The sequence below is a fragment of the Miniopterus schreibersii genome (assembly GCF_964146895.1).
Source record: "Miniopterus schreibersii genome assembly, chromosome: 1".
In the NCBI taxonomy this organism is placed as follows: Eukaryota; Metazoa; Chordata; class Mammalia; order Chiroptera; family Miniopteridae; genus Miniopterus; species Miniopterus schreibersii.
The window spans coordinates 153,996,304-154,018,853 of NC_138101.1; the positions used below are offsets into that span (position 1 = coordinate 153,996,304).

Consider the following 22,550-nt stretch of genomic DNA (forward strand, 5'->3'; position numbering starts at 1 on the left):
CAGTTGGCAGGCACTTCGGTTGTTTCCAGTTTTTGCTGTTATAAATATGCTGCTATGATATGTCTACAGATTTTTGTGTGAACATGTGTTCTCATTTAACTTGGATATACCTAGAAGTGAGATGCTGAGTCAAGTGTAATGCTGTTTAACTTTTTGAGGAATTGCTAAACAATTTCCCACAGTGGCTGCACCATTTTACATTTCCAACAGCAATGTAGAAGGGTTCTGATTTCTCCACATCCTTGCCAACATTTGTTATTAGTTGTCCTTTTTATTATAGCTATCCTAGTGAATATAGAGTGGTATCTCACTGTCTTTTTGACTCGTATTTTTTGCTCATCATTGCTTCTTGCTTCTATCTTCCTTGGGGATATTTCTTTCTTCCTAAAGTACATCCTTTATTGTTCATTTAGCAAGGGTGTGTGAGTGGTAAGTTATTTCAATCTTTATCTAGAATTATGTTAATTTAACCCTAACATTTAAATGATAATTTATCTTGGTATACAACTCCATGTTGTAGTTATTTCCCTTTGTGATGTTTTGAAGATGTTACCCCACCATCTTCTTGCTTCTTTAATTGTCACTGAGAAATCTTCCTAGTGCAATCTATATACTATTTTTCCCCTCTAACTGCCTTTAAGTTTTTCTCTTTGTCTTTGATGTTCTGCAGTTTCACTGAAAATGTCTTGGTGTGCATGTGTGTATTTCTAGATTGAAGTTCGTGCTTCCTGAATCTGAGGATTTCATAAATTATTTAGTCATTTTCTCCTTGAATATTGCCTATCCTTCATTCTCTTTAGTCTTTCATTTTAGAGTGGCTATCAGATGTATTTTGAATCTCCTTTACCTGTTTTATTTATATTTTTCTGCCTGTTTATCTCTCTGTGCTAAATTATCCTGGATAATTTCCTCAGTTTTAGAATTTTCTTTTAGTGTATTTCATATGTGATTTAACAGATTTTCAAAAATTCAATGACTATTTTTTATTTCTGGAAATTTTATTCATTTAGTTTTCTAATATACTTGTTCTTTTAAAAATATGTAGTTTGTTGGGTTTTTATATTTCAGTTCTTTCTTTTATATTCTCCACAGTCAACACAATGTCATTTCAAGAAGTTATTGTTCAAAATTTCAGTTCCACTTTTATTCCCAAAATTGGGAGATGTTTTTTAAGAACTCAATTATTTTAAAAAGCTTGTTTGGGTCATATTTTATTTTTTTAAATTGTTTTTTAGTGGGAGGGCTTTCAATACTGTCTTGACCATTTTTTAATAATAATATTAAAAAGATAAATTCTTACCTGAATTAGAACTGTGTCTATGGATGAGTCTATAGCTTTTATGCTATCTACTATTTAGTTCCTGAGGTAAAGCAACCATTTACTGGAATAGGAAAATTGTTATTTTCTTGCTGCTATGCAGTAAATGCCAGATGAAAATAATTCTTACCTTAAACAGGCTCTATTCCTACTGCTTGGAGTAGACCCTATAAATCATCTCATCCTAGGATACGAAAGAGTAAAGAGTAAAAGAAAACATGGATTTTTCTTTTTTAACTAAGGAAAATTTTATTTAAACTGTGCAATCAATCAGTATTTAGACAGCAGTTTCATAAACATTTTGGCATTTAAATTTTTATTCATTTTTGGCATGACCTGTAGGATAGTATATAAACTACCCAGGGGAGGGGGGAAATACTAGGCAATATTTACTATGATGCTAGAAAAAGAAAACCCACATTATTAAACAAAATATGTTTTAAGAAGACATTAAAAAGGTACATTCAAAATCAAGGCAAACATGAGCTTTCTTCCTGCAATGGAGTTCACAGAGCTGATCCCCTGAGTCAAGTATAAAATTAAAATAGCTCAGCTCTAGAGTCCATTAGCAAGTCTGCAAATGCTGCCCTTACAAGAATATTGTATATAGAGTGAAAGGATCCAGATCACCCATAACATGAAATAATATAACTGACTCCCACACTTTCATTTAATTCACATCTTTGAAAAAAATAGAAAAAAAAAATCACGCATACACAGACATGAAATTTTGTCCAACAACAGCAACAGACAGACACACTTAATATATGTCCTCTACTCTACTGACAGGCTAAGGCAATGTGTGTGTATTCAGGCTTTGCAAATTCCTGTAACAGGCTCAAGTTGCTAATCATCAGTAATCACTTTCATTTGCAAATAAAATAGACATACAGAATGTAATAACAGGAAGAAGAATGTTTTAGGTAAGTTTTTAAAATATTTTTGTTGTTTTAAAGACAGTTCCATAGAAAAATTAACTTCTGTGACAAATTTTTAAAGATAAAGTTGATAAGTTAGGACTGTGTCAATACCATTACAAGATATAAATGAGTAAGTCTGCAAAGGTGTTCAGAATCTCATGATTAAGAGTGATACTGGGGGGGTGGGGGGGTGCGGGGAGTGATACTGGATGATGCAAGAAAAAAGAAAAATATTTCCTTTCTTTAAAAAAAGATACTAATCATAAAATTCCTCTAAAAACCCCTTAAAAGTAGAGTAAACTAGAATAGATGCCAGTCAGGTGTTGCCCTATATGAAATTTATTCCAAACAGTTTAAAGAAATGTCAAAACGCTCCGTATTCTTAAAAAGGTAGATCTGTTAGAAAAGAATTCTAAAAATGTACGTTCTCCTCACCCATCTACCCCTCTGGGTCTGTCTAACTCCTTAAATCTTTAAAAGCCAAGATATTTACAAAATGAAAGCTTTAACTTGGTGTAAAATGATTTCATGTTTAGTACTCTCAAAAGTATTGTAAATTCCCATTTCCTCTTATAGGTTTACTTACATTACAGATGAGTGTTTAAATCCCATTCTATGTCTTTTACCAACCACTTTCTTCTGTTAATCTTTTTGATGCATATACAGGAAATGCAAATACTTTAAATTTTAGCAGAGGTAAAATGTAATTGGAAAGGCTGACCTGTAAAGAAAAAAATCAGCTGTTTCACAGCCTCATGGAAATGACTTTGATTACAATTATTTACACTCGAATTTTCTTTTTAAGTTTTCAAAGTACTAATGCTTCATTCTGTACAACAAATTACCCTAATTTCATGAATAGAGGAGGAACAGAAATAGGTTACAAACTTTCCTACCGAACAACTCTCAAAATTGTCAAGGACTAGAATTTAGGTGCTCCAATGACTCACCTTATACTTGTTCTGTTATAGGATTCTCCCTTGACTTTGCTCCCTCCTAAATTAGTGTCTGTAATTATGTTTCAGGCATATAAAAACTATTGCTTCAGATCTAGCAAGGAAGGGATGACTAGTTATATACCTGGCATTTCCCAATTAATAAATTCCTATTTGGAGATGGAGAATACAGAAAAATTGCAAAAGACTCTGAACACGTAGTCTAATAAGGAAATGCTTGAATAGATAAGGGCTCCAGAAACCATGCCTACCTTATTTTTCATGCAACTCTAGGCACAGCATCAGTTCTCAGACACAATTTTGGCTCAGAGAAACTGAAGAGTTGTGTTTTTTAAGATTTTTAAAATTGATTTTCAGAAAGAGGGGAAGGGAGAGAGAAACATCAATGTGAGAGAGGACCATTGATCAGCTACCTCCTACAAGCCCCATAGCAGGGATGAAGCCCACAACCCGGGCATGTGTCCTGACTGGGAATTGAACCAGCAACTGTTTGGTGCATGAGACAGCGCTCCAACTGGGCCATACCTGCCAGGGCGGAAACTGAAAGTTTTAAAGGAGGAAAGAGGGAGGTGAGGAGATGACAAGGGTGAGTTACAGCTCAGCCTCCTAAATTCTTCCTGTGAATAAATCAATGTAACTAAGACTGCTCTCCGTTGGCTGGCTATTACTATATGGACAGGTTGTGTTGATACAGCACTACGAGCCTGGGTAATTAAGTATGATTTCTTAGCTGAGAAAATGCATCATAGTAGAAATCCAATAAACCTGGGAGTTGGATCGACTTGGGTTTGCCACTTACTGGCTGTGATTTTTGGCAAGTTCGCTGTTTTAAAGCCTCAGTTTCCTGATCTCTGTAACGGGATAGTATTTGCTTTGCAGAATGCAGCATTTAGAGGGATGAAGCCCATGCTTGGCAGGTCCCATATGCTCAGTACACGGCACTATCCTTTTCTAGAGACTAGAGTTAGAAGCAGCTGAAAAACGACCAGCATTCTTTTCTTATCCTTACTCAGAATATTATAATGGTTGTTACCCCAGGATGGAGATAGCTTTATCTCCCTTGTTGAAGAAATATTGAAAATTAAGGTAGAATCGGAAACTATCCTTCAAAATGAAAAGACTGGACTTTTGGAATGATCCAGGAATTAGAATCAACTAGAGCTGTGGAATCTAAAACTTTCTAGGAAAGGGACAACTGGAATCAAAGAAGAAGAAAGACAAGAAAGATAACATGTCCTAGGAGTTATTCATGTGGATAAGATACCGGGAGGCACTTGCTGAAACTGATGGAAAATTGAGGGGCTACCATACTGAAAACTAAATAGTCGGTAGCTGGTGAAGCTGAAGAAATAAGCCCCGTTTAAAAGGGAGAAAGGTTGCCTGCTGAAAATATGCTTTTAAAAGAAAATGAAGAGTGAACTTGAGCATGGTCCTGTTCATCTACTTGGATTCCCTATGAAAGTCTCTAGAAAGAGAAAAGGGGAAAGTTCAACTCTAAGGAGGACAGTTTTTAAAAATTTCTCATGAAATGTCATAATGTTAGAGCCAAATATTTAGGAAACTTTCTGTTAAACTCATAGAACTGAGGTGTTACTTTATGAAGGACATATTCAAAAAGTTTAAAGCTGAATTGCTTCTGCAAGTGAATTAGAGAGAAAGTTTAACATATACATTCACTAGATTACAAGCTAAAGTTTTCACAGTTTTAAAATTCTGAAGATGCCCAAGGGGCACGTGACTTCAGACTTCATCTCTGCCATGCTGTAGACGTTTATGGGGATCAGAATTCTATAGAAGTAGTGTATCTGTGATAGGAAAAATAATGGCCACTCACAGAAGTCCATGCTCAAATCCCTGGACTCCAAACATGTTGCCATACATGGCAAGATGGACTTTGCAAAATGTGATGAAATTAAGGATCCTGAGATGAGAAGATCACCTTGGATTATCCAGGTGGACTCAATCTAATCATCTGAGTCCTTAATATTGAAGAACTTTTCCTGGTTGGGGTCAGAAAACAGATATGCTAATGGAAGCAGGTTCAGAGAGATGCTACATTGCTGGCTTTGAGGATGGAGGGAGGGGTCCACAGCCTCTAAAAGCTAGAAAAGACAAGGAAACAGACCTTGATTTTGTCCCAGGGAGACCCGTGTCAGACTGCAGACTTAAAGAACTGGAAGATAATAGATGTACATTATTTTAAGGCCACTAAGTTTGTGGTAATTTGTTACAGCAGCAATAAGAAGAAAAAAAATACACTATCTGTCAGATAGAAATGCAAGAATGTCATGTTAATCTTAAACACCTTCAAAGGCCCGAGAAGAGTAAAGCCTGCAAACATACACATTGCATTAGGCTGTGATCTTAAATCCTGAGCATAAATCAATTAAACACAGACTTCTGTGTATGTGTTTTGCTAAACATCAATAAAATTCACAGACGACTGGCTGCATATGGTGATCTCCAGAACCCTTTACTCTGTGTCCACAGCCCACAAAAATTATTTTGACTATTAATTAAACCAAAGCAATCTGACCAGAGACCCATGGCAAACTGTCAGAAACAGTCTACAAAATACAGGTTGAGATTTAGGAAGATCATGACTCTTTCATCATAGTCGGAACTTGTTTTTACATTCAGTATTCAAAATTACATTCAAGAAAATATAAACATACATGTAAATCACTACAGACACTGCTGAAATGGAGCCACATCTGGATATTCTTGCATTCAAAAAAAAAGCTTGCAATTCCATGTGTGTGTGTGTGTGTGTGTGTGAGACACACTCTGAATTGTTTTCAAAGGTGTCTTCATATGGACTTGAACAATGATCCTGAGTAACCAACATCATCGAGTTTCTGGCAGCAGTCCATACGACACGAAGACAAACGAATGCAAATCACTGTCATTGTTCCCAATGCTGGCAACTGCTCTTGTTTGAAGCAAAGGCAAATAAAAGACACGTCACTGAGGATCTAATTTCCCCGGTGTGCCAAAGCTGACATTTTAAAGCCACTCCATGGATAAAGCTGTATCCTTACATTTAGGCTAATCAAAATCTAAAACTTCAGGTTTCATAAAAAAGATTTTTGTTTCACCCAAGGTTCCACTAAAACTTGAAATACCAGGCTCCCTTGATGTAATTAAAATATTTCAATTTATGGACAACTTTAAAGAGCACATTTATCAAAGTATATTCCACTAAAACAGTGATGTGATTTGTTTGCCTGTTATGTCCCAGTGCTCTCCAGAGATGAGAACATCCCTACCATTAAGGGACTGCCTTAAGCCTCTGAATTAACTAGGTAATGCTTCAGGCAGGAGGAAGACTACACAGGCTAGTTCAGGGACTGCCACCATAATGTCTGCAGTGGGAAAGCCTGCTGATATTTCTGTTGACATCTCACGCTCAAGGTACTTAGGAAAATATCACATCATTTGGCAAAAACATCCTGTGGCTGAATCGGCAGGTTTGATGGAAAGTCCCTATGTGTGCCATTTGTATATAGACCAGGTTCTGGAGAGACGTATCTGCTAGACATAAAAACAAGAAACCACAGTTTTAATGTACAACTAAATTTGCCTATATGCGGAAGTAACCTTAAATATCTTTGGTTTTTTTTAAATTTGCTGAATAAAAACACTGATAAATACCATTATAATTGTATTGCTTTTAATTATGTAAACTTAGCCCTTTGATATATTTTGCTACTAAAGCTAGATTCCCTATCAGCCTCTAAATAAATTTATTTCAAATCTGCTCATCTTTACTCACTTACAGGCTAATCTATATATTTTAATGGTCTTTGGTATGAAAATACTGATGAGCAGTATCTTGTAATATTTGGCATAAAAATGACATGCATGTATCAGTACTTACAGCAAGTAAGTCTTCGGAAAAGAAAATAGTTACCATTTGCATATTAGCCCCGTTGGAGTGAAATACCATGACGTAACACCACTATAAGAGATAAGTGAGAACCTTCACATTTTAGTTAAAATTTCATACTTAAGGCTTCAAAGAAGCTAGCTTTGGCCAAGTAAAAAGAAGTCTTTGCAGTACACTAAATGTCTTACTCAATGAGACCAAAATATTTATCTTTGGTGAAAAGATTTTTTTTCTCTCCAACAAGTAGTTTCAACAGTTTAAAAATACTTTAATACTGTATAGTTGAAGATTTACTTGCTGAAGAAAAAAAAATTACACTTGAAATTCTTTGGGACTTTCTACTGGTAAAGAACTTATTTTAAATGCTCTGGTAACAATAAGGTAGTTAAAATTACTAGTCTATTTAACTACAACAATCAATATAAACCCTATTATTTTGGGTTAGTAACTACTTGTGTAAGCTTCATTATTTATAGATGTTTCTAGTTAACTCAATCTGTGGGGGAAATTACAGTCAAATATTCACTTTCTACTGAAAAGTCTTTGGTTAACAGGATTATTGTGAAAAAATTTGTATAGGAACAAAATGAAAATGTGAAAAAGTAAGAAATGTACTGGTCAATAATTAGCAAATAGTTATTGACTAAGATCTACAATAACTACAGGCCTGTTCATCAAAAACCAAACAAAGTACTTTCCTCAAGGACTTCAGATCATCTTTCTAGGTTTTTAAAATTACTCAAATTCATACGGTCCTAGACACATCTTCCATAACAATGATGGATGATGTTTCAGCTTTAGATTTTGTTTGCCTTTTAATGAAAGTTTAAAAACATAACACGAACTCATTGTACTCCTTAATTTTAGATACTGAGAAATGTAGGCCCCACGTACTTCTACTTACGAACCAAAAAGCACCATACCCTGTCAATCTGCTCATGCTTCCATGAGGCAGCTCAAAAATAACAAAATGTTCCCTGAGTACAGGAAAAAAAATAACACTAGAATAACTTTAAAAGGAGGTAGTATAAAACAGGAGCTATAAAGGCAGGAGCAGCATTTTTCCTTGCCTCAGATTGTTCAACTAAAGCTCTGCTTTTTTTTGTTTTGTTTTCTGTTTTGTTTTGTTTTGTCATAAAGCCCATACTTAGATAGCTTAAATGAGGACTTTGAATTTAGTTCAGAAGGGGCTGCTAGCACTTAATGTTGGTCTGCTTCTGAACACATCCAGTTTGGCACAAAACTACAGATTTAAAAATACAATGAAAATATGATGTATCATCAGACACTGGGATAGGAGATGCTAGAGGTGGGACTATTAAGCCAGCATTATTCTTTTGATTTTTTAGAACACTACTGAACATAACCCCACCCCCTTCATAAACCAAAGGTTTCAAGGGGAAACTCATTAAGATTCCTTCTAAAGCGAGCCCCCAAAATTCAGTTCCAGATCATTTGAAAAAATACTTTTAAAAGGATATGGGCCCCCCCTTTACACCACATGTTTAAGTCTGTGTCCTCTCCCACTACTGGGCACCTAGAGACTGAGAGAAGGCCTCGTCTGTGCGGCTGAGTAAACGGTCTGCTGATTTCAAACCAGCAAGAGGATTAACTCACTCCTGGAGTTAGCATTCCTCATTCACAGCATTGACACTGAAGGAAGATTAAAGAGTACCAAATTCTCTTAAGAATTCACGAAAAGACGAGTAAGGTGGTAGAGCTCTGAATATGTATCCCTAAACAAAACCTGCACGGTAACAAACCGAAGGCTTTGATAAGATCCTGTACATCAAAATAGTGACGACGAAAAAACCCAAGACAGTCTTAAGGCAACTTTCTGTACTCGTGTCCTGAACAACTTCATGAATATTTAAAAGATATAAGGCGAAGAATTTCATAGTATATAATGGAAGGCACTGTCACCATGATAACCTCACATTCATTTTACTGTCTACTCTTATCTTCATTCTTAACATTTTCTGAAATTTCTTTACCCCTTTAAGCCAACCTGGGATTTTAAAACAAACTAACAAAACAACCCTAACCCATTCTCTTTTAAAATCTGTTTTCTGCATGGAGTGTTGCTACTAACTCTGGAAATGTTGAGGATGCTTTGGAAACTAGACAGTGCAGCCTTTGGCCAACTGTCAGGCAAAGGGGAAGGTAGAAAAGGCACAGCTCTCGGCAGGCTGAGGTTTGGGATACAGCAGGTGAAGCGCTCAGACTCTAACACCCGGAACATAAACGCCCTTGGAGCAACAGTACTCTCTATATGCTACCAAGCAGTTCTAGTCTCAAGAGAAACACTTTTTGTCCTGGTCATTCACTAAAATCAACAGTCCCACTTTTTCCCTTCTCAGTGGTTTAACAGTCTTCACAGTGAGAGGTGCGTTAAATTATAAACATCATGCAAATGTCATAGTTGTTGTTTTTTAAAAAAAAATCAGAGCTTCAGATAAACATTCTTACTCATCTACCTATATGACTCCTTTGATCACACACATTACACATACAGCAATGAAAACAAAATGCTACTAGGAAGTATCATTGGTTATGTAGCTGAGATAAACTAGCACAACAAACGAGGTAACAAAGTTGTCTTCTAAGTTTGCCATCTGGCAAACTGAGGTAGATAGTTAGCAAAGGGGCTTTCAAAAGTCTTCCCTTTGCTCCAGTGATATATTTTTATAATGCAGTCAAATATCTTGACCGTCTTTTCACATTGCTGACAATGAAACATTCAAAATACGTGAGTTTAAAAATAAAAGAAGACACATTCAAAAAAAGCTGAAATACCCAATAAGACATCAAGATTTTCACAAAAGGCTTTGGCTCCCTGTTCATTGTCCTTCGAACAGAATTAAAGGTGACAATACCTGCACATGGCTGTCTAGATTGGAAAATCATTTTTATCAAAGCTTAGCATGGCAGACGGTGGCTGCAGGACTGAAGAGGAAGTTTGCTCAGCACCCGCGGGCTCTGCAGGGCCTTGACACTTCCTTGTGGAGGGATCCCCACCTGAATCACTGCCAGTGAAGGAATCAGAGGTCAGGGGTGTGGTACTTATAACTGAAGACAGGTGTATCTCATCGTTGGACTCGTGGGAGAACCTTCCAGAATCCCCGGTCTCATGGCTGCCTTCACTATTGGCCGAATGCTCAGTATCAGCTGCAACACCAAAGGGTCTTGGGAAGCTGCTTGTCTGACTTGGAGGGCTGGGGGAGTCTTCATCACTAATTAACACAGTCGTGCCTGGCTGGTAAAAGCAGACTGACTGAGTGAATCTCCTTTGAGGCTGGGCAAAAATACAGAACATACCATCAGTGATGATAGAATGCTCCTGAAAAATAATAAATCTGGTTTTACATAGTCCATCTATTCTGAGATAGCAAACTGTCCCAGTACATGGGTGAAAGGTAATCATCATGAAGGGACTGTCCAGGTCAGCGGTTCCCCACCAAGGACTGGGAACACATCAGGATTACTGGGGTAAGGGAGGTGTCAAAGGCATCTTCAGGGATTTGGATGCACGCTCCTGCCCCGTCCCTTTCTCCACTGCCCTCCACTCCCCACTGAAAACCACAGTTCTAATTACTATTCCAACTGTCATTTCAGTGATCACTCCCCATGGCTTTCCATGGAGTCATGCTCCAAATTAATAAAATAACACCCAGAAAGAACATGAAAATTAAAGCATTCATTTACATTTTCCTCTCTTTTTAATTACCACTTCATATACCATGAGTTGCCAAAGATTTTCCTCATTTAGGGGGGTTACCTGCTCAACTTTTATCTTCTTAGAATCTTGGAAAAAATGCCATTTTTTCTTAGAGTTGTTTTTAATTATAGGACCATAGCTATTAATTATCAGGTCAGTTCCTCCCTGGAGAAAGAAAAGGGGAAAATGTAAATAGAATGTATTTAGCTTATCACAAGTAGTACACAAAATGTTTAGATGTTAAGAGAAAACAATCACCGATACTACTATTTCTTCTTGTACGCAAGCAGCATGCCACAAATTCAGGGTAGTTGTCAGTGATCAAAAGGATACCAGAGGTTTATCCTTAAGAGAGATATACATATCCTAAACAAAGTATATGAGATGAAGTATAATGGTTCCAAAACTTACTTGCAAATGATACAGCAAATAAAAATACAGATATATAGAAGTATGACAAGATATTGACCATTATTTGTGTATTCATTATATTATTATTTTAACCTTTCCATGTGTTTGAAAAATTTAAAAACAGTTGAGAAGGAGAAAAAAAGGGCCTACGTATGGCAACAGATGGGGTATCCAGAGAATGGAGATACCTGTTCTCCAAACTGACTTCTCGGCTTCCCTCCAGGCCTCGGCCCAGCTCTGCCTCCCTTCACTTTGGAATCTCCTGCTTTTCTCTGTGTCTCCTTCCCATTCTGTTTCTCCCCAATCCTCTCTCCTGTCTAGTTCCAAGTTAGTAGTAACAGAACTACAGGGCATTTTAGTGCTTTTTATGCTTATTTGAAAGGTTTAGGTTCTCATGTTCTAGGTTAATTTGAAATAACTTGCATGGCTTACATTTGTCTCAGCAAATAAAAGCTAAATTAAGTTGCTAACAAAAAGGACAGCAGGAGTTACCAAAGATCCATTCACTGTTATTTACTCATAATACAGAACTTTCAGTTTACTTGCTAGATACAAGTAAATTGCATCTGTTAAACATAACTGTAAAAAACTCAATATTAAAAATGTCTAACATTTTGTTATATTTTTATTATTCTAAATTTTAGGGAAGGCTTTGGAGAAAAGAATTTATAACAAATTTTGGCAAACGACTTTCTGTGAAGGGCCACGCAGTAAATATTTTTGTCTTTGCAGGCTACATATGGCCTCTGTCACATTTTCTCCATCTTTTTTTTCTTTTCAAACTACCCTTTAAAAATGTAAAAAACAAAACCAAAATGAAAATGTTAAGAAACATTTTTAGCTCAGGTAATGACCATACAAAAACAGGCCATGGGCTGGCCTGGTCTTGGCTGTAGTTTACTGACACCTGGTTTGTAGCACATTGGTTATGAGAGCTATTATAATCATGTACACTATCTAATGTTGCAACGTGACTAAAAATAATTTTCAGTTGGTATTCATAATGCTTATCACTGTACTACTATTACAGATAGTGGAAAGGACATAAAGTAACATCCTCCAATGACATTCTTAACTATATCCAATGTCCTCTGGCCATAAAGGGAAGGCTCTTGAGACATCTATTGAGATGCTCCATATTTTTAAAAATGTCATTCATACCTGGAATGTTCTGATGGTCAATTCAGTTAAAAAAAAAAATCAACCAAATAAAGTATACAGTAAATCTGTAAAAAATTGTGCACCAGTAAATACAGGGCAATTCAATTTATCATATAGACTAATGGCCCTGGTGTCCTTATTTAAGAATATTGCAGCTCCATATAACCCCATTTAATTGAATTTATGTCACTTTCTCTATTTTTCTACATCTCTTTCATCTTTTATTCTTTTATATATCCCTATCTTCTTCGCCCCAAATATTCTGTGTAAGGGAAGATCTGGGTAAAACTGTTTCACATTTCATTAAGTGAAGTATGGATACAACACATCCAACATGTAATTTTTCGGTAAGTAAACTTTACACATAAAGGGAAGATGAGTGGAGGGAAGGATTATGCAGCAAACCAGCCTCTCGGCTTGGAGTACCTTTGCATCAATGAAGCTGTTGGGCATCATCATTGGTATTAAGGAGTCTTGGTTTTCTACAGCCCCTTCCAGGTTCTTTCCTCCTTCATTTCCACCAGCTAGGGAGGCACTGGTACGAGATAACGGCTGAGTTCCGCCCTGTGCCGTCTTCGAAGCAGATGATTTCCTGAAATATTGCAAGAAAAGGAGATCTAATTTGATAGGAGATATAGGTAAATGTACCTACCATATGTGGCTTGTAACCACGACTTTGTGCACAATATAGCTCTTTAATGTTTGTTTCTCAAATAGTTTTAGAAACTGAGTATTAGATTTTAACTCCAAGTCACTGCTGAAAATGTTTATGATTTAAGAAAGCTTTTTAAAATTTCTTTTTGTCCCAATATCTACATACATATATATTTTTTACAAACTCTTAACAGAAACCTTAACATTTACAAACTGTTTTTATTACTGTTGATTTATAATTTATGCATAAATTATAATTTTTAATTTACATATCCTCTTTCGGGTCTGCAGACTAGCACACTAACATCACATTTGACTTGCCAATTTTGATGGCAAATTTACAGTGGCACTTCTTCAAGATTTAGGTATCACTAAAACACTGTGCATAAAGATTTTGTAAGAAAATTCTTAAAGTGAGAAACTTAGGACAGTAAAACTAAGCTAGTTCAATATACAAAAATATGTTAGCACTAACTCTTCATTAACATACTATGTTTTCCTAGTCAAGTACCGAACACACACAGAGAGTAAACTCTGAACAACTTAGGCAAATGGAGGGAGTACAGTGATGCACAATACTCAAAAATGATACGCATTTGACTTTGCTTTTGTTTTTAATTTACAAGAGAACCTTAAGGAAGTAAATTAAAGCAGAAGCAAAAACATATAAAAGCCAAAATACACAAAACAGACAAGTTCACTGAATGCTGAGAATTTAGCAGAAGTCAAACTACAGATGAGATTGCCTGACAGAGTTCACAGAAAATTAATCTGTAGTTATTACATTCGTTTTAATCCATGTCCAGAGATGCCCAACCATCTGTTGTGTCTGTGGCGGTGCGGCAGGAGCTCTCAGTGACTCACGCACTTCAGGCTACTTAAATGTGAAAATATTCCAGACAGTAAGGAATACTCTCAATCAGTAGATCTATCAGATTAACTGTGTCATTTTTATAAACTAAAGGATAATACTTCGTATTTCTTGAAATACTAAGTAAATGAAACTAGGTATTTAAGAATATTTTACTGGCACAGTAAATTTTTCAAATGGCAAGAAAGTAATCTTTGCAAAGTGAGTAATTTCTATAGCTGTAAGAACTCAAGTAATAATATATTTATTTTAAAGTGGAAAATCTCAGTTACTCTAAATGTCACTTGTTTTCAATTTGCTTCTTGTGGTTACCATTTAAATGTGTTTTAACCACCTCAACATCTGTAGCAATGGAAACACACCTGGCTTTACTTCGGTATATCAAGATGAGAACACAGATGAAGATGCAGGTCAACGCTATGCCAACGCCTACAGCGATGCCAGTCATTGACTTTTGGTCCAGATGGTAATAGCCTGAATAAACTAGAAGGGGAAACACATTTACTCAGAATCAATAAAAAAAATCCATGGTTCCATTTATCATAATTCTCAGATATTTGCTTTTCTGTAATTTTCCTTCCTCGCAGAGGAAAACTTTTGACACTGTGTCTAAGCAGGAAAAAAACCACATATCACACTTTTATCAGTGATCTCAGAAAGATTGGTTTATCTTCCCAGAGTGAGGATTCTAAATATGAGTTCTAGATAGCATATTATTATATCAAACATGAGCATTAGCTTATCATTTATAATGCTAAAGGCAAAAGGCACAGTTGTTCCTTGATGGACCAAAGGATAGCACTCATGTCATGTTACCTTAGAAGCAGAGCTGTTACTAGTGTTCCATTTACGTATCTGCATTTCCTTAGCAGTGCTTCTCAAACCCTAACGTGCACATGCTTCACTAGGGGGTATGCTCAAGTGCAGATTCCAAGTCACTAGTTCTCGAGTGGGGGCCTTGACTCTGCACGTTTTATAAGCTCTTGGGTGATACTGAGGCTGCTGGTCTCTAGACACTGGGAGAATCTGAGGTGTGAGTATGAGCCTTGCCCTCTTTCCCCTGATGACTGGGGTAGCTCCTGTGGCTACCTGCTTCCTGTGCTTAAATCTCACTGCCCTGTCCTCCCCCCCTTGTGTGTTTCTTTCTCATTCATTCTCATTCCCTTCACCCCCCCCCAGCACACACACCCACACCACTGAACGTGGCATTTCTTGCATTTAAAGCTGCCCGCTCCCGCACGCACAGAGGCCCATGCCCCCAGAGAGGAGGAGAGGGGTCTTCCCTGCGCCACGGCGCCCGCTTTCCTTCAGAACAGGACAGCTGCCCTGAGTGCAGGGAGGGTGGCTCTTTAAAGATATTTCTCCCAATTGCTTTTCTTGAGCCAAACAACTTTCTCTCCGGAAAGGCTGTTTTTCTGCAGTGAAAACTCTTAATGAAACCCACGCTCTTCTGAGCTTGACCACCACAGGCACCACCGATGTTTACTTCCATGAGACCTCCCAGGGAGCTCCTCTGTCCAGGCGGCTGGGCAGCCGGGAGAGCCACCCGGGACACAGTGGTCTGAAGGCTGCAGTCAGCTCTGAGGCAAGCCTGGCTTCTTCCAGGAGCGCAGACAAGAGCCACGCAGCCCCACAGCCTCAGCGCCGCCAGGCAACAAGCCGAGGAACTGCGCAGGTTTCGGGAGGGGGCCGTCGTTGGAGTGGGAATCAAGCGCAGGGAGGTGAGAAGCACATCTGCACTTTCTTAAGAACAATCAGCGACTGTGACAGTATACAGACCTTTGGCATCAGCAGAATCTAAACGCTTGGGCCTCTGATTCGATTCAGAAGTTTCCTTTGGAAGCACCGCCAGCTCCACAGAATTGGAAAAGGGTCCTTCCCCCACTTCATTGGATGCCGATATCTTGACAATGTACACGTTTCCTGCCACCAGGTTTTCCAACAAAGCCATGGTTATTGCCCCTATTAAAAACACATCAATGACAAATTAAGAAAACTTTATCTTTTACGCATTCTTTCAATCACACGATCATGGCACTTCATTTTAAAAATATTTTTCTCATTGTAAAAGTAACACATGCTCACTGTAGAACACTTGGAAAGATAAAGCTAAATATAAGTACAATGACAATCTCCCACTGTTAACATCTGGGGTATATGCATGTGTGTCTGCTGCATACGTGTGTGAGTACGTACTGACTACATGCATTTCTCTATCCCAGAGTTTTCGCTGAATAGTGTACCACGGACATTTCCCCTACATAATTCTCTGAAATTCTGATTCAGGAGTAGTTCTTAAGAGTAGCATGCTTTTTGGGTTTGTTTTATACATACATACATACATACATATATATATATATGTTTTTTACAAATAAATAGTTTTACATATATAACATATACAGAGTTATAAAATGTTTTTATACATGTATATAATGGTTTTTACTCTAATGCACTTGAAAGAGTGTATTTCATTATGCAAGTGAACTGTGGGGTGATCTTCGAGCTGAGGACATGATTCAGAGGCCACCTCTGCAGATCACATGCTGTGAGGCAGCTGAACCAAGTGGCAATGTGAGGAGCCAAAAACAGCTTGTTTTTATATTCTATGGTTTCAACTTGGCCCAAAGAGAGTGTGAGCTACTTGAGTACACAACTGTTAAATAAACAAACTGAGCCGTATTTAGAATCAGGAAGAGCCTTTGCAGTCTTCCCATGTTCTTAGGCAGGTGAATTAAAAAACAGAGATGCATTGTGACATGTTGCAATTAGCTAGGCGGAAAAACATTTCCATTTCTTCACAGACAGACATATAAATAAATTGAGCTTCCATTTTATCACAGAATACTTTACATTTTATTTTTTAAACGTGCTTGGCAAAAACTAATCACTACCTGAAATTAAAAATCTTTTCATTTAATTTAAATTTTAAGAGCAGGTGAGCTGAGTATGTTTGTGTACACACATGCCCCCTTTCCTTCAGACCAAAAAAAAAGGAAACTGAGATTCTGGTTCCCCTATGAGCACACTCAAAGCAGTTCCCAAATATTAAAGTGAGCTGAGTGTCCCTATATTCTCTCAGCAGACTGCCTCAATCTCACTGTGATTATTCCAGTCTACTGCCTTTTGTATGTGTCTGACTCTTCACCAGGCTAGGAGCTTCACAAACCAGGCACTGTAATAGTCTGTGTTGTATCACTGTTCACCAAATGCTGGCACCCGACCAACTAAGTCATTTGTGACTTGGGGCACCTTACTGAACTTTACTTTTCCTCACGGGGGCAATAATTCCCAGCTCATGTAATTATAATAAAGATTATATAAACTACCGCTGAGCAAGTGTCTGACACACTTGTGACAGTAGGTCTTCCTCCCAACCTCCCGCTCCTCTTCCTTTCTGGAGGACAGATATTTATTTCCTATGTGAACAGCGGAATATGAATGAACAGCTAGTGTAATGCCTATACAAGATAATTCTCAGCAAATGCCAACTGAACTTGTATTAAAATATAAGCTATTTTGTTACCAAAGGAGTGTTCGTTTAAAATGTAAAGGCAATGGGTAAGATTTCCAGCTGTCTCCCATCAACATTCTGAGTGATTTTTTTTCCAGTTCCACAGTCTTTTTTCCCTAAAGTTTTTAAATTATAGTTTACATTCACTACTATTTTGTATTAGTTTCAGGTGTACAGCACCAGTGCCAGTCTTAAATATCACCTACACCTTGGCGACCTCTAAAATATACCATAGCCCCATGAACTTAATCTTCCCACTGCTTGCTCAACCTCTTTACCTGCTTATCCAAGAGGCATCTCAAATTTAATATGTGCAAAACCAAACCTTTGATTTTCCTCACCAATTTTGCTTTTTCCCCCTCACACATCAATCTGCAGCAAATCTAGTAGGCTGTTCTTTCAAATTATGTTTTAATCATTCCTCATTACCTTCCCCATTATCACCCCTGTCCAAACGCCCATTAATTCTCACATGGACACTAAAGAGTATTAAATAGTCTCTAGCTTCTATTCTTACCTCCTTAGAATCATTTTTTTCAGGTGGCTACCAGAGTAATTCTTTTAAAATGTAAATCTGATCAACAGTCTCCACTATCTTCCTTCTCTCTTAGAATCAAATCTGGGGTCCACAGTCAGGCGTACAAGGCCCTTATCACCGCTGTCCAAATCCCCTTCATTTCCCACTGCCTGCTCTTCCCCCTACTCTAGCCTCCCTTGCCTTCTAGTTCCTTTAATGTTCAAAGCACCCTTGTGTCTCAGGGCCTTTGCACTTCCCCCAGATATCCTCATGGCTCTGCTCAGATGTCATTTCTTTCAGAAGAACTTGTCTTACTACCTCCATCACTTTGTCTTTTCCCCTTATTGTAGTTTATAGCACTTACAATACTACCTGAATATTTTTAAATTTGCTTGTGTGTTTCCTAAGATGTAAGCTCCAATGGGGAAGGAACATTGTTTTGTTCACTGTGATACTGTCTAGAAAAGAGCCTGTCACACAGGAATCATTCAATAAGAATTCATTTGATCCATCAGTTATATTCCTACTATTAGTAGTCCAATTTATTTGGCAAATGTTGATTTAAATGGGATCCTTTAGTATAGGACTTTAATTTCCAATGTGAATCTCTAATAGTATGTGGAATAGTATACGGTGTTACTCAAATTTATTTAGTCATGAGACTTTAAATTTTTTTTTGGAGAGGGGCACCTTTGCAATCTTGGGAAACTCATGCTGTGAGGAACAGAGTTCAGGAACTGCTATAGTAAGAGCATGATTTCCTATAGTGCCTTTTAGATTTTAAAATAACTAAATAGTTTGTGCTGCATAAAGGTTGTCATTTCTGATCCTCGAAATTACACACAAGCATATTTTCACATCACATTTCTGTTCAACCACTTTAGCATATACAATTTTAGCCACAAATATCATATGGTCACCAGGAACATTTTAAAAATGTTTTAACTAATGAAAAAAATCTTATTCCACTTAGCAATAAATATGTGAGTTATTTATATATGTAAATATACATAAACCAATATGTATTGGAGGTTAATAGTGATATACTCTCTCTTCCCATCTTTTCCTCACCTTTACCAAAATAAAATATTGTTTCTTTTTAGGCAGATACAAATGAAGAGCTAAAGGAAGTATGTGCTAATGTGATTAAATTTTTTTTTTTAAATATGTTTTTATTGATTTTAGAGAGACAGGAAGGGAGAGGAATAGAGAGGAACATCCATGAGAGAGAGACATGGATCGCCTGCTTCCCACACGCCCCCTACTGGGGATGGAGCCCATAATCCCGGCATGTGCCCTGACGGAACTGAATCAGGGAGTTTTTGGTTCATGGGTTGATGCTCAACCAGAGCCCCACCAGCCGGGCAAAATTCTTTATTAATATTTATAAAATACCTCAGTAAATCAGATTTATCATTTGGTCAAATTTTTATATCAATAAATCATTTCAGAAATAATTAAGTAAAAGTGAATTCTACATTTTAAAAATATTATGGTAGACTGTAAGACTAATAGGCCCAAGTAAATTATACGTCCATCTGTCCACACCCGTGGGTAGTCCTCTGCCACACTAACTCTGGGCTTGCCTACATGATTTGCTTTGCCCAGTGGACATTAGCAAATGTGATGCAAGCAGAGGCTTGCAAAGCTTTGTCCATGGGCTCCCTCCTCTCATCCTGGTGTCAGAGCTCTCTCTCGCTGTTTTTAAGCTACCTTCACTCTGTTGAAACTGTGAGATGATTTACAGCCTCATGAGTGACCTGAGGAGAGACCAACAGAGCTGCCCAGCTGATCCCAGTCCAAACTGCTGACTCGCAGAATTGTGAGAAGGTAAAGTAGCTAAGTTATAGAGTGGTTTCTGAGGTAGCAACAGACAACTGATACAAATATAAAACCGTATTGCTAGCAAGTACGTCTCTTCGGTGACTAGGGAATCTTTCCTTAGTGGGGCTTCTACTCAATGAGAAATATGAATATACAACTATCAAAACTCCAGCTAAATTTGTCATTTGTTTATTTTACAATTGCACAGAGTTTATTACACCCACACAGTGTCTTTGAAGTTTATTTTCTTAATTGGATAAATATTCCCCTTAAAAGGCAAAATGTATGTGTAAGTGCCTAGTACATACTGTAAATTGTTTAGAATATGTAGATGGCCAACAAATTTCCTTCTTGAAATTGTTCTTAAGCTTTTAACTGCTTGGCAAACTGTTCTTTTCCCAGCATGTACCTTTGAATTAAGAAAGTGCCAAAATAATGAAGTTTTACTATTTATGTGATGGCCCATCTAAAAACAGGCATGCAGGACTTGTCCAAATGAAAGACCCAAAAGTGTTAAAAGAATATAACGGTAAGAGCACGCAGTGAGAATATCAAGAGTTTTAGAATTCAGTTTTACTCAGCTAAAAATAGGTGGGAGTTAAAAAATTAAATTCAGTGTTCATAAGCCCTAATCAGCTTTTCCCTGTACTCAAGTGGACGTTAATATTCATGTGGGTCAATTTATTTGCCAGCGGACCATTTTAGTAGCTGTACAAAGGTCTTCTCCCTTAAATCAGGTCCTCTCCCAGTGTTTGCTGCTCCAGTGCAAGGCACACCACCAAGGGAAATCTAGTGATTACCTGTAACAATCTTTCCTCCCTTACCCCTCTCCCTCCCTCCTTAAGCTACTAAGTCCTGCTGATTTTCCCTCCTTAATAATGTCTTTCAACCATCCTCTCCTTTCCATCTCAAGTCTCGCCACCCTAATCTAGGTTTACCCTCTCCTTCCTGGACCATTACAATTACTTCCTAGTCTCTTGCCGCCCACTCCCTCAACCAAATCTGTTCTATTCACAAAAGTCAGAGCGATCTCTCTGAAATGCCAATCACATGCTCACGCTTCAAATATGTCAATGGCTTCCCAACGCTCTTTGAGTAAAACCAAAACCCTTAATAATGTGTTACTTCATAAATATAAATTCAAAACAAACTCTAGATCCCTCTTTCCCTTTGTTTCCTTATTATTACTAATCTTAACTTTTCATTTTCTTTGGTAATTTACGATCATATTTACCTTCTCGGTGTAGAACCTGCCACTCTCCTGCAATCCAGGCCTTCCTCGATGCATATAAGATAGTATAGCGTGTTACAACCGTCTCTGGACCATCCGGGGGCTTCCAAGAAACCAGGGCAGTGTCATCCTCTATCAGCGTGACCTTCACTCCAACCGGTGGCCCTGCTGGTGCTGTGCACACAAGTAGAAAATATGGTGTTACTAGGATAGTCAAACACACTCAAATACCTGGCTAACAGAATGGTAGGCATAGAAAACAGTTTGAAAAACTAGAAACCACTATAAAAACATCTGAAAAGCTCAGCTCTTACTGATTATTAGTGATAATAGCAAAATAATATTTTTTTTGTTTTGTTAATTCTTACCCGAGGATACTTTTCCCATTGCTTTTCAGAGAGTGGAAAGGAGGGAGGGAGAGAGAGGAGAGAGACAGAGACAGAGACAGAGACAGAGACAGAGACAGAGAGGGAGAGAGAAAGAACATTAATGTTAGAGAAGCACCTCGACTGGTTGCTTTCTGCACACATCCCAACCAGGGTTGGGGATCGAACCTATAACCCAGGTGCGTGTCCTTGACTGGGAATCAAACCTGACGCCCGCCCGGCCGTGGCTCAGCAGTTGAGCATCGACCTAGGATCCAGGCGATTGGGGTTCGGTTCCTGGTGGGATTCCAGGTTGTGGGCTCGATCAATGACTCTCTCATCACTGATGTTTCTATCTCTCTCTCCCTCTCCTTTCCTCTCTCTGAAATCAATAAAGATATATTTTAAAAACACACACACAAAAAACCCGAGGCCCTTCCGTGCACGGGAATACACTCTAACCACTGAGCACCAGCAGCCAGGGCTAAAACACTATTTTTCTTTTCTTCCTGAAAGCTAATCTCATTTTTATAATGTTCAAAACATGTTAAAAATATAAAGGAGAAGGTAGATTCCTAGATGGGGAATTACTAAATCAGAGGTTGTAAGCATTTTTAGGGCTCTTGACATGGTTTTGCCACACTAATCACTAGCTAGGTTTACAGTCCCCCAGTAGCACCCGCTCATTAGGTACTGTCTTACTCCATTAAGTATTGAATCTATTCAAGTATTTCTTATTAAAATGTATAGAATATATACTCGACCTGCTCTAGGAAGTCACTGAAGAAAATACTTCAGTGGCCAGGAACACTCAGTTATTCTTCAAACAGCTGTGGACCAGTGAGTTCAAGGGCAGCCTTTACACTAATAGTCTACATCTGTGAAAAGTAGGGAAGTCTTGGGATTTTAACTGACCCCATTTTTAATATAAGCTAAAAGTGTGAAGAGCTGGGCACCACACAGAATATGAAATATTGTCAAAACCATAGCAAAGAAGCCTTTGCTCACGAAAATAAATGCTCTTTGCTTTCTTTCAGCATAATTAAAATAGAGGTCCTCATAGACCATCTAGTCCTTCACCCTCATTCTAGAGAAAAGGAAATACAAGTTTTGGAGACAAAAAATATCTTAGTGAGAGCCACAGGTAAGCTATAGAATTGGTGCTCAATCACATATTACATCTACGCACTGCGCATGGCATCAA

General features: G+C 37.8%; 1 protein-coding gene across 4 annotated transcripts in view; it reads right to left on the reverse strand.

Moving 5' to 3' along the window:
- Positions 1-1,559: 1,559 nt before the first annotated feature.
- PRTG (protogenin) overlaps positions 1,560-22,550 on the reverse strand; it is a 123,242-nt gene continuing 102,251 nt past the window's right edge. For all 4 annotated transcript variants that reach the window (XM_081144622.1, XM_081144620.1, XM_081144621.1 and 1 more), the window contains 6 exons: positions 20,985-21,155; positions 15,678-15,860; positions 14,261-14,381; positions 12,800-12,965; positions 10,862-10,966; positions 1,560-10,378 (listed from right to left, as the gene is read on the reverse strand). In XM_081144622.1, the coding sequence (XP_081000748.1) occupies positions 9,974-10,378; positions 10,862-10,966; positions 12,800-12,965; positions 14,261-14,381; positions 15,678-15,860; positions 20,985-21,155 (1,151 nt within the window). In that variant the 3' untranslated portion in view covers positions 1,560-9,973. The remainder of the gene's footprint in view (positions 10,379-10,861; positions 10,967-12,799; positions 12,966-14,260; positions 14,382-15,677; positions 15,861-20,984; positions 21,156-22,550) is intronic.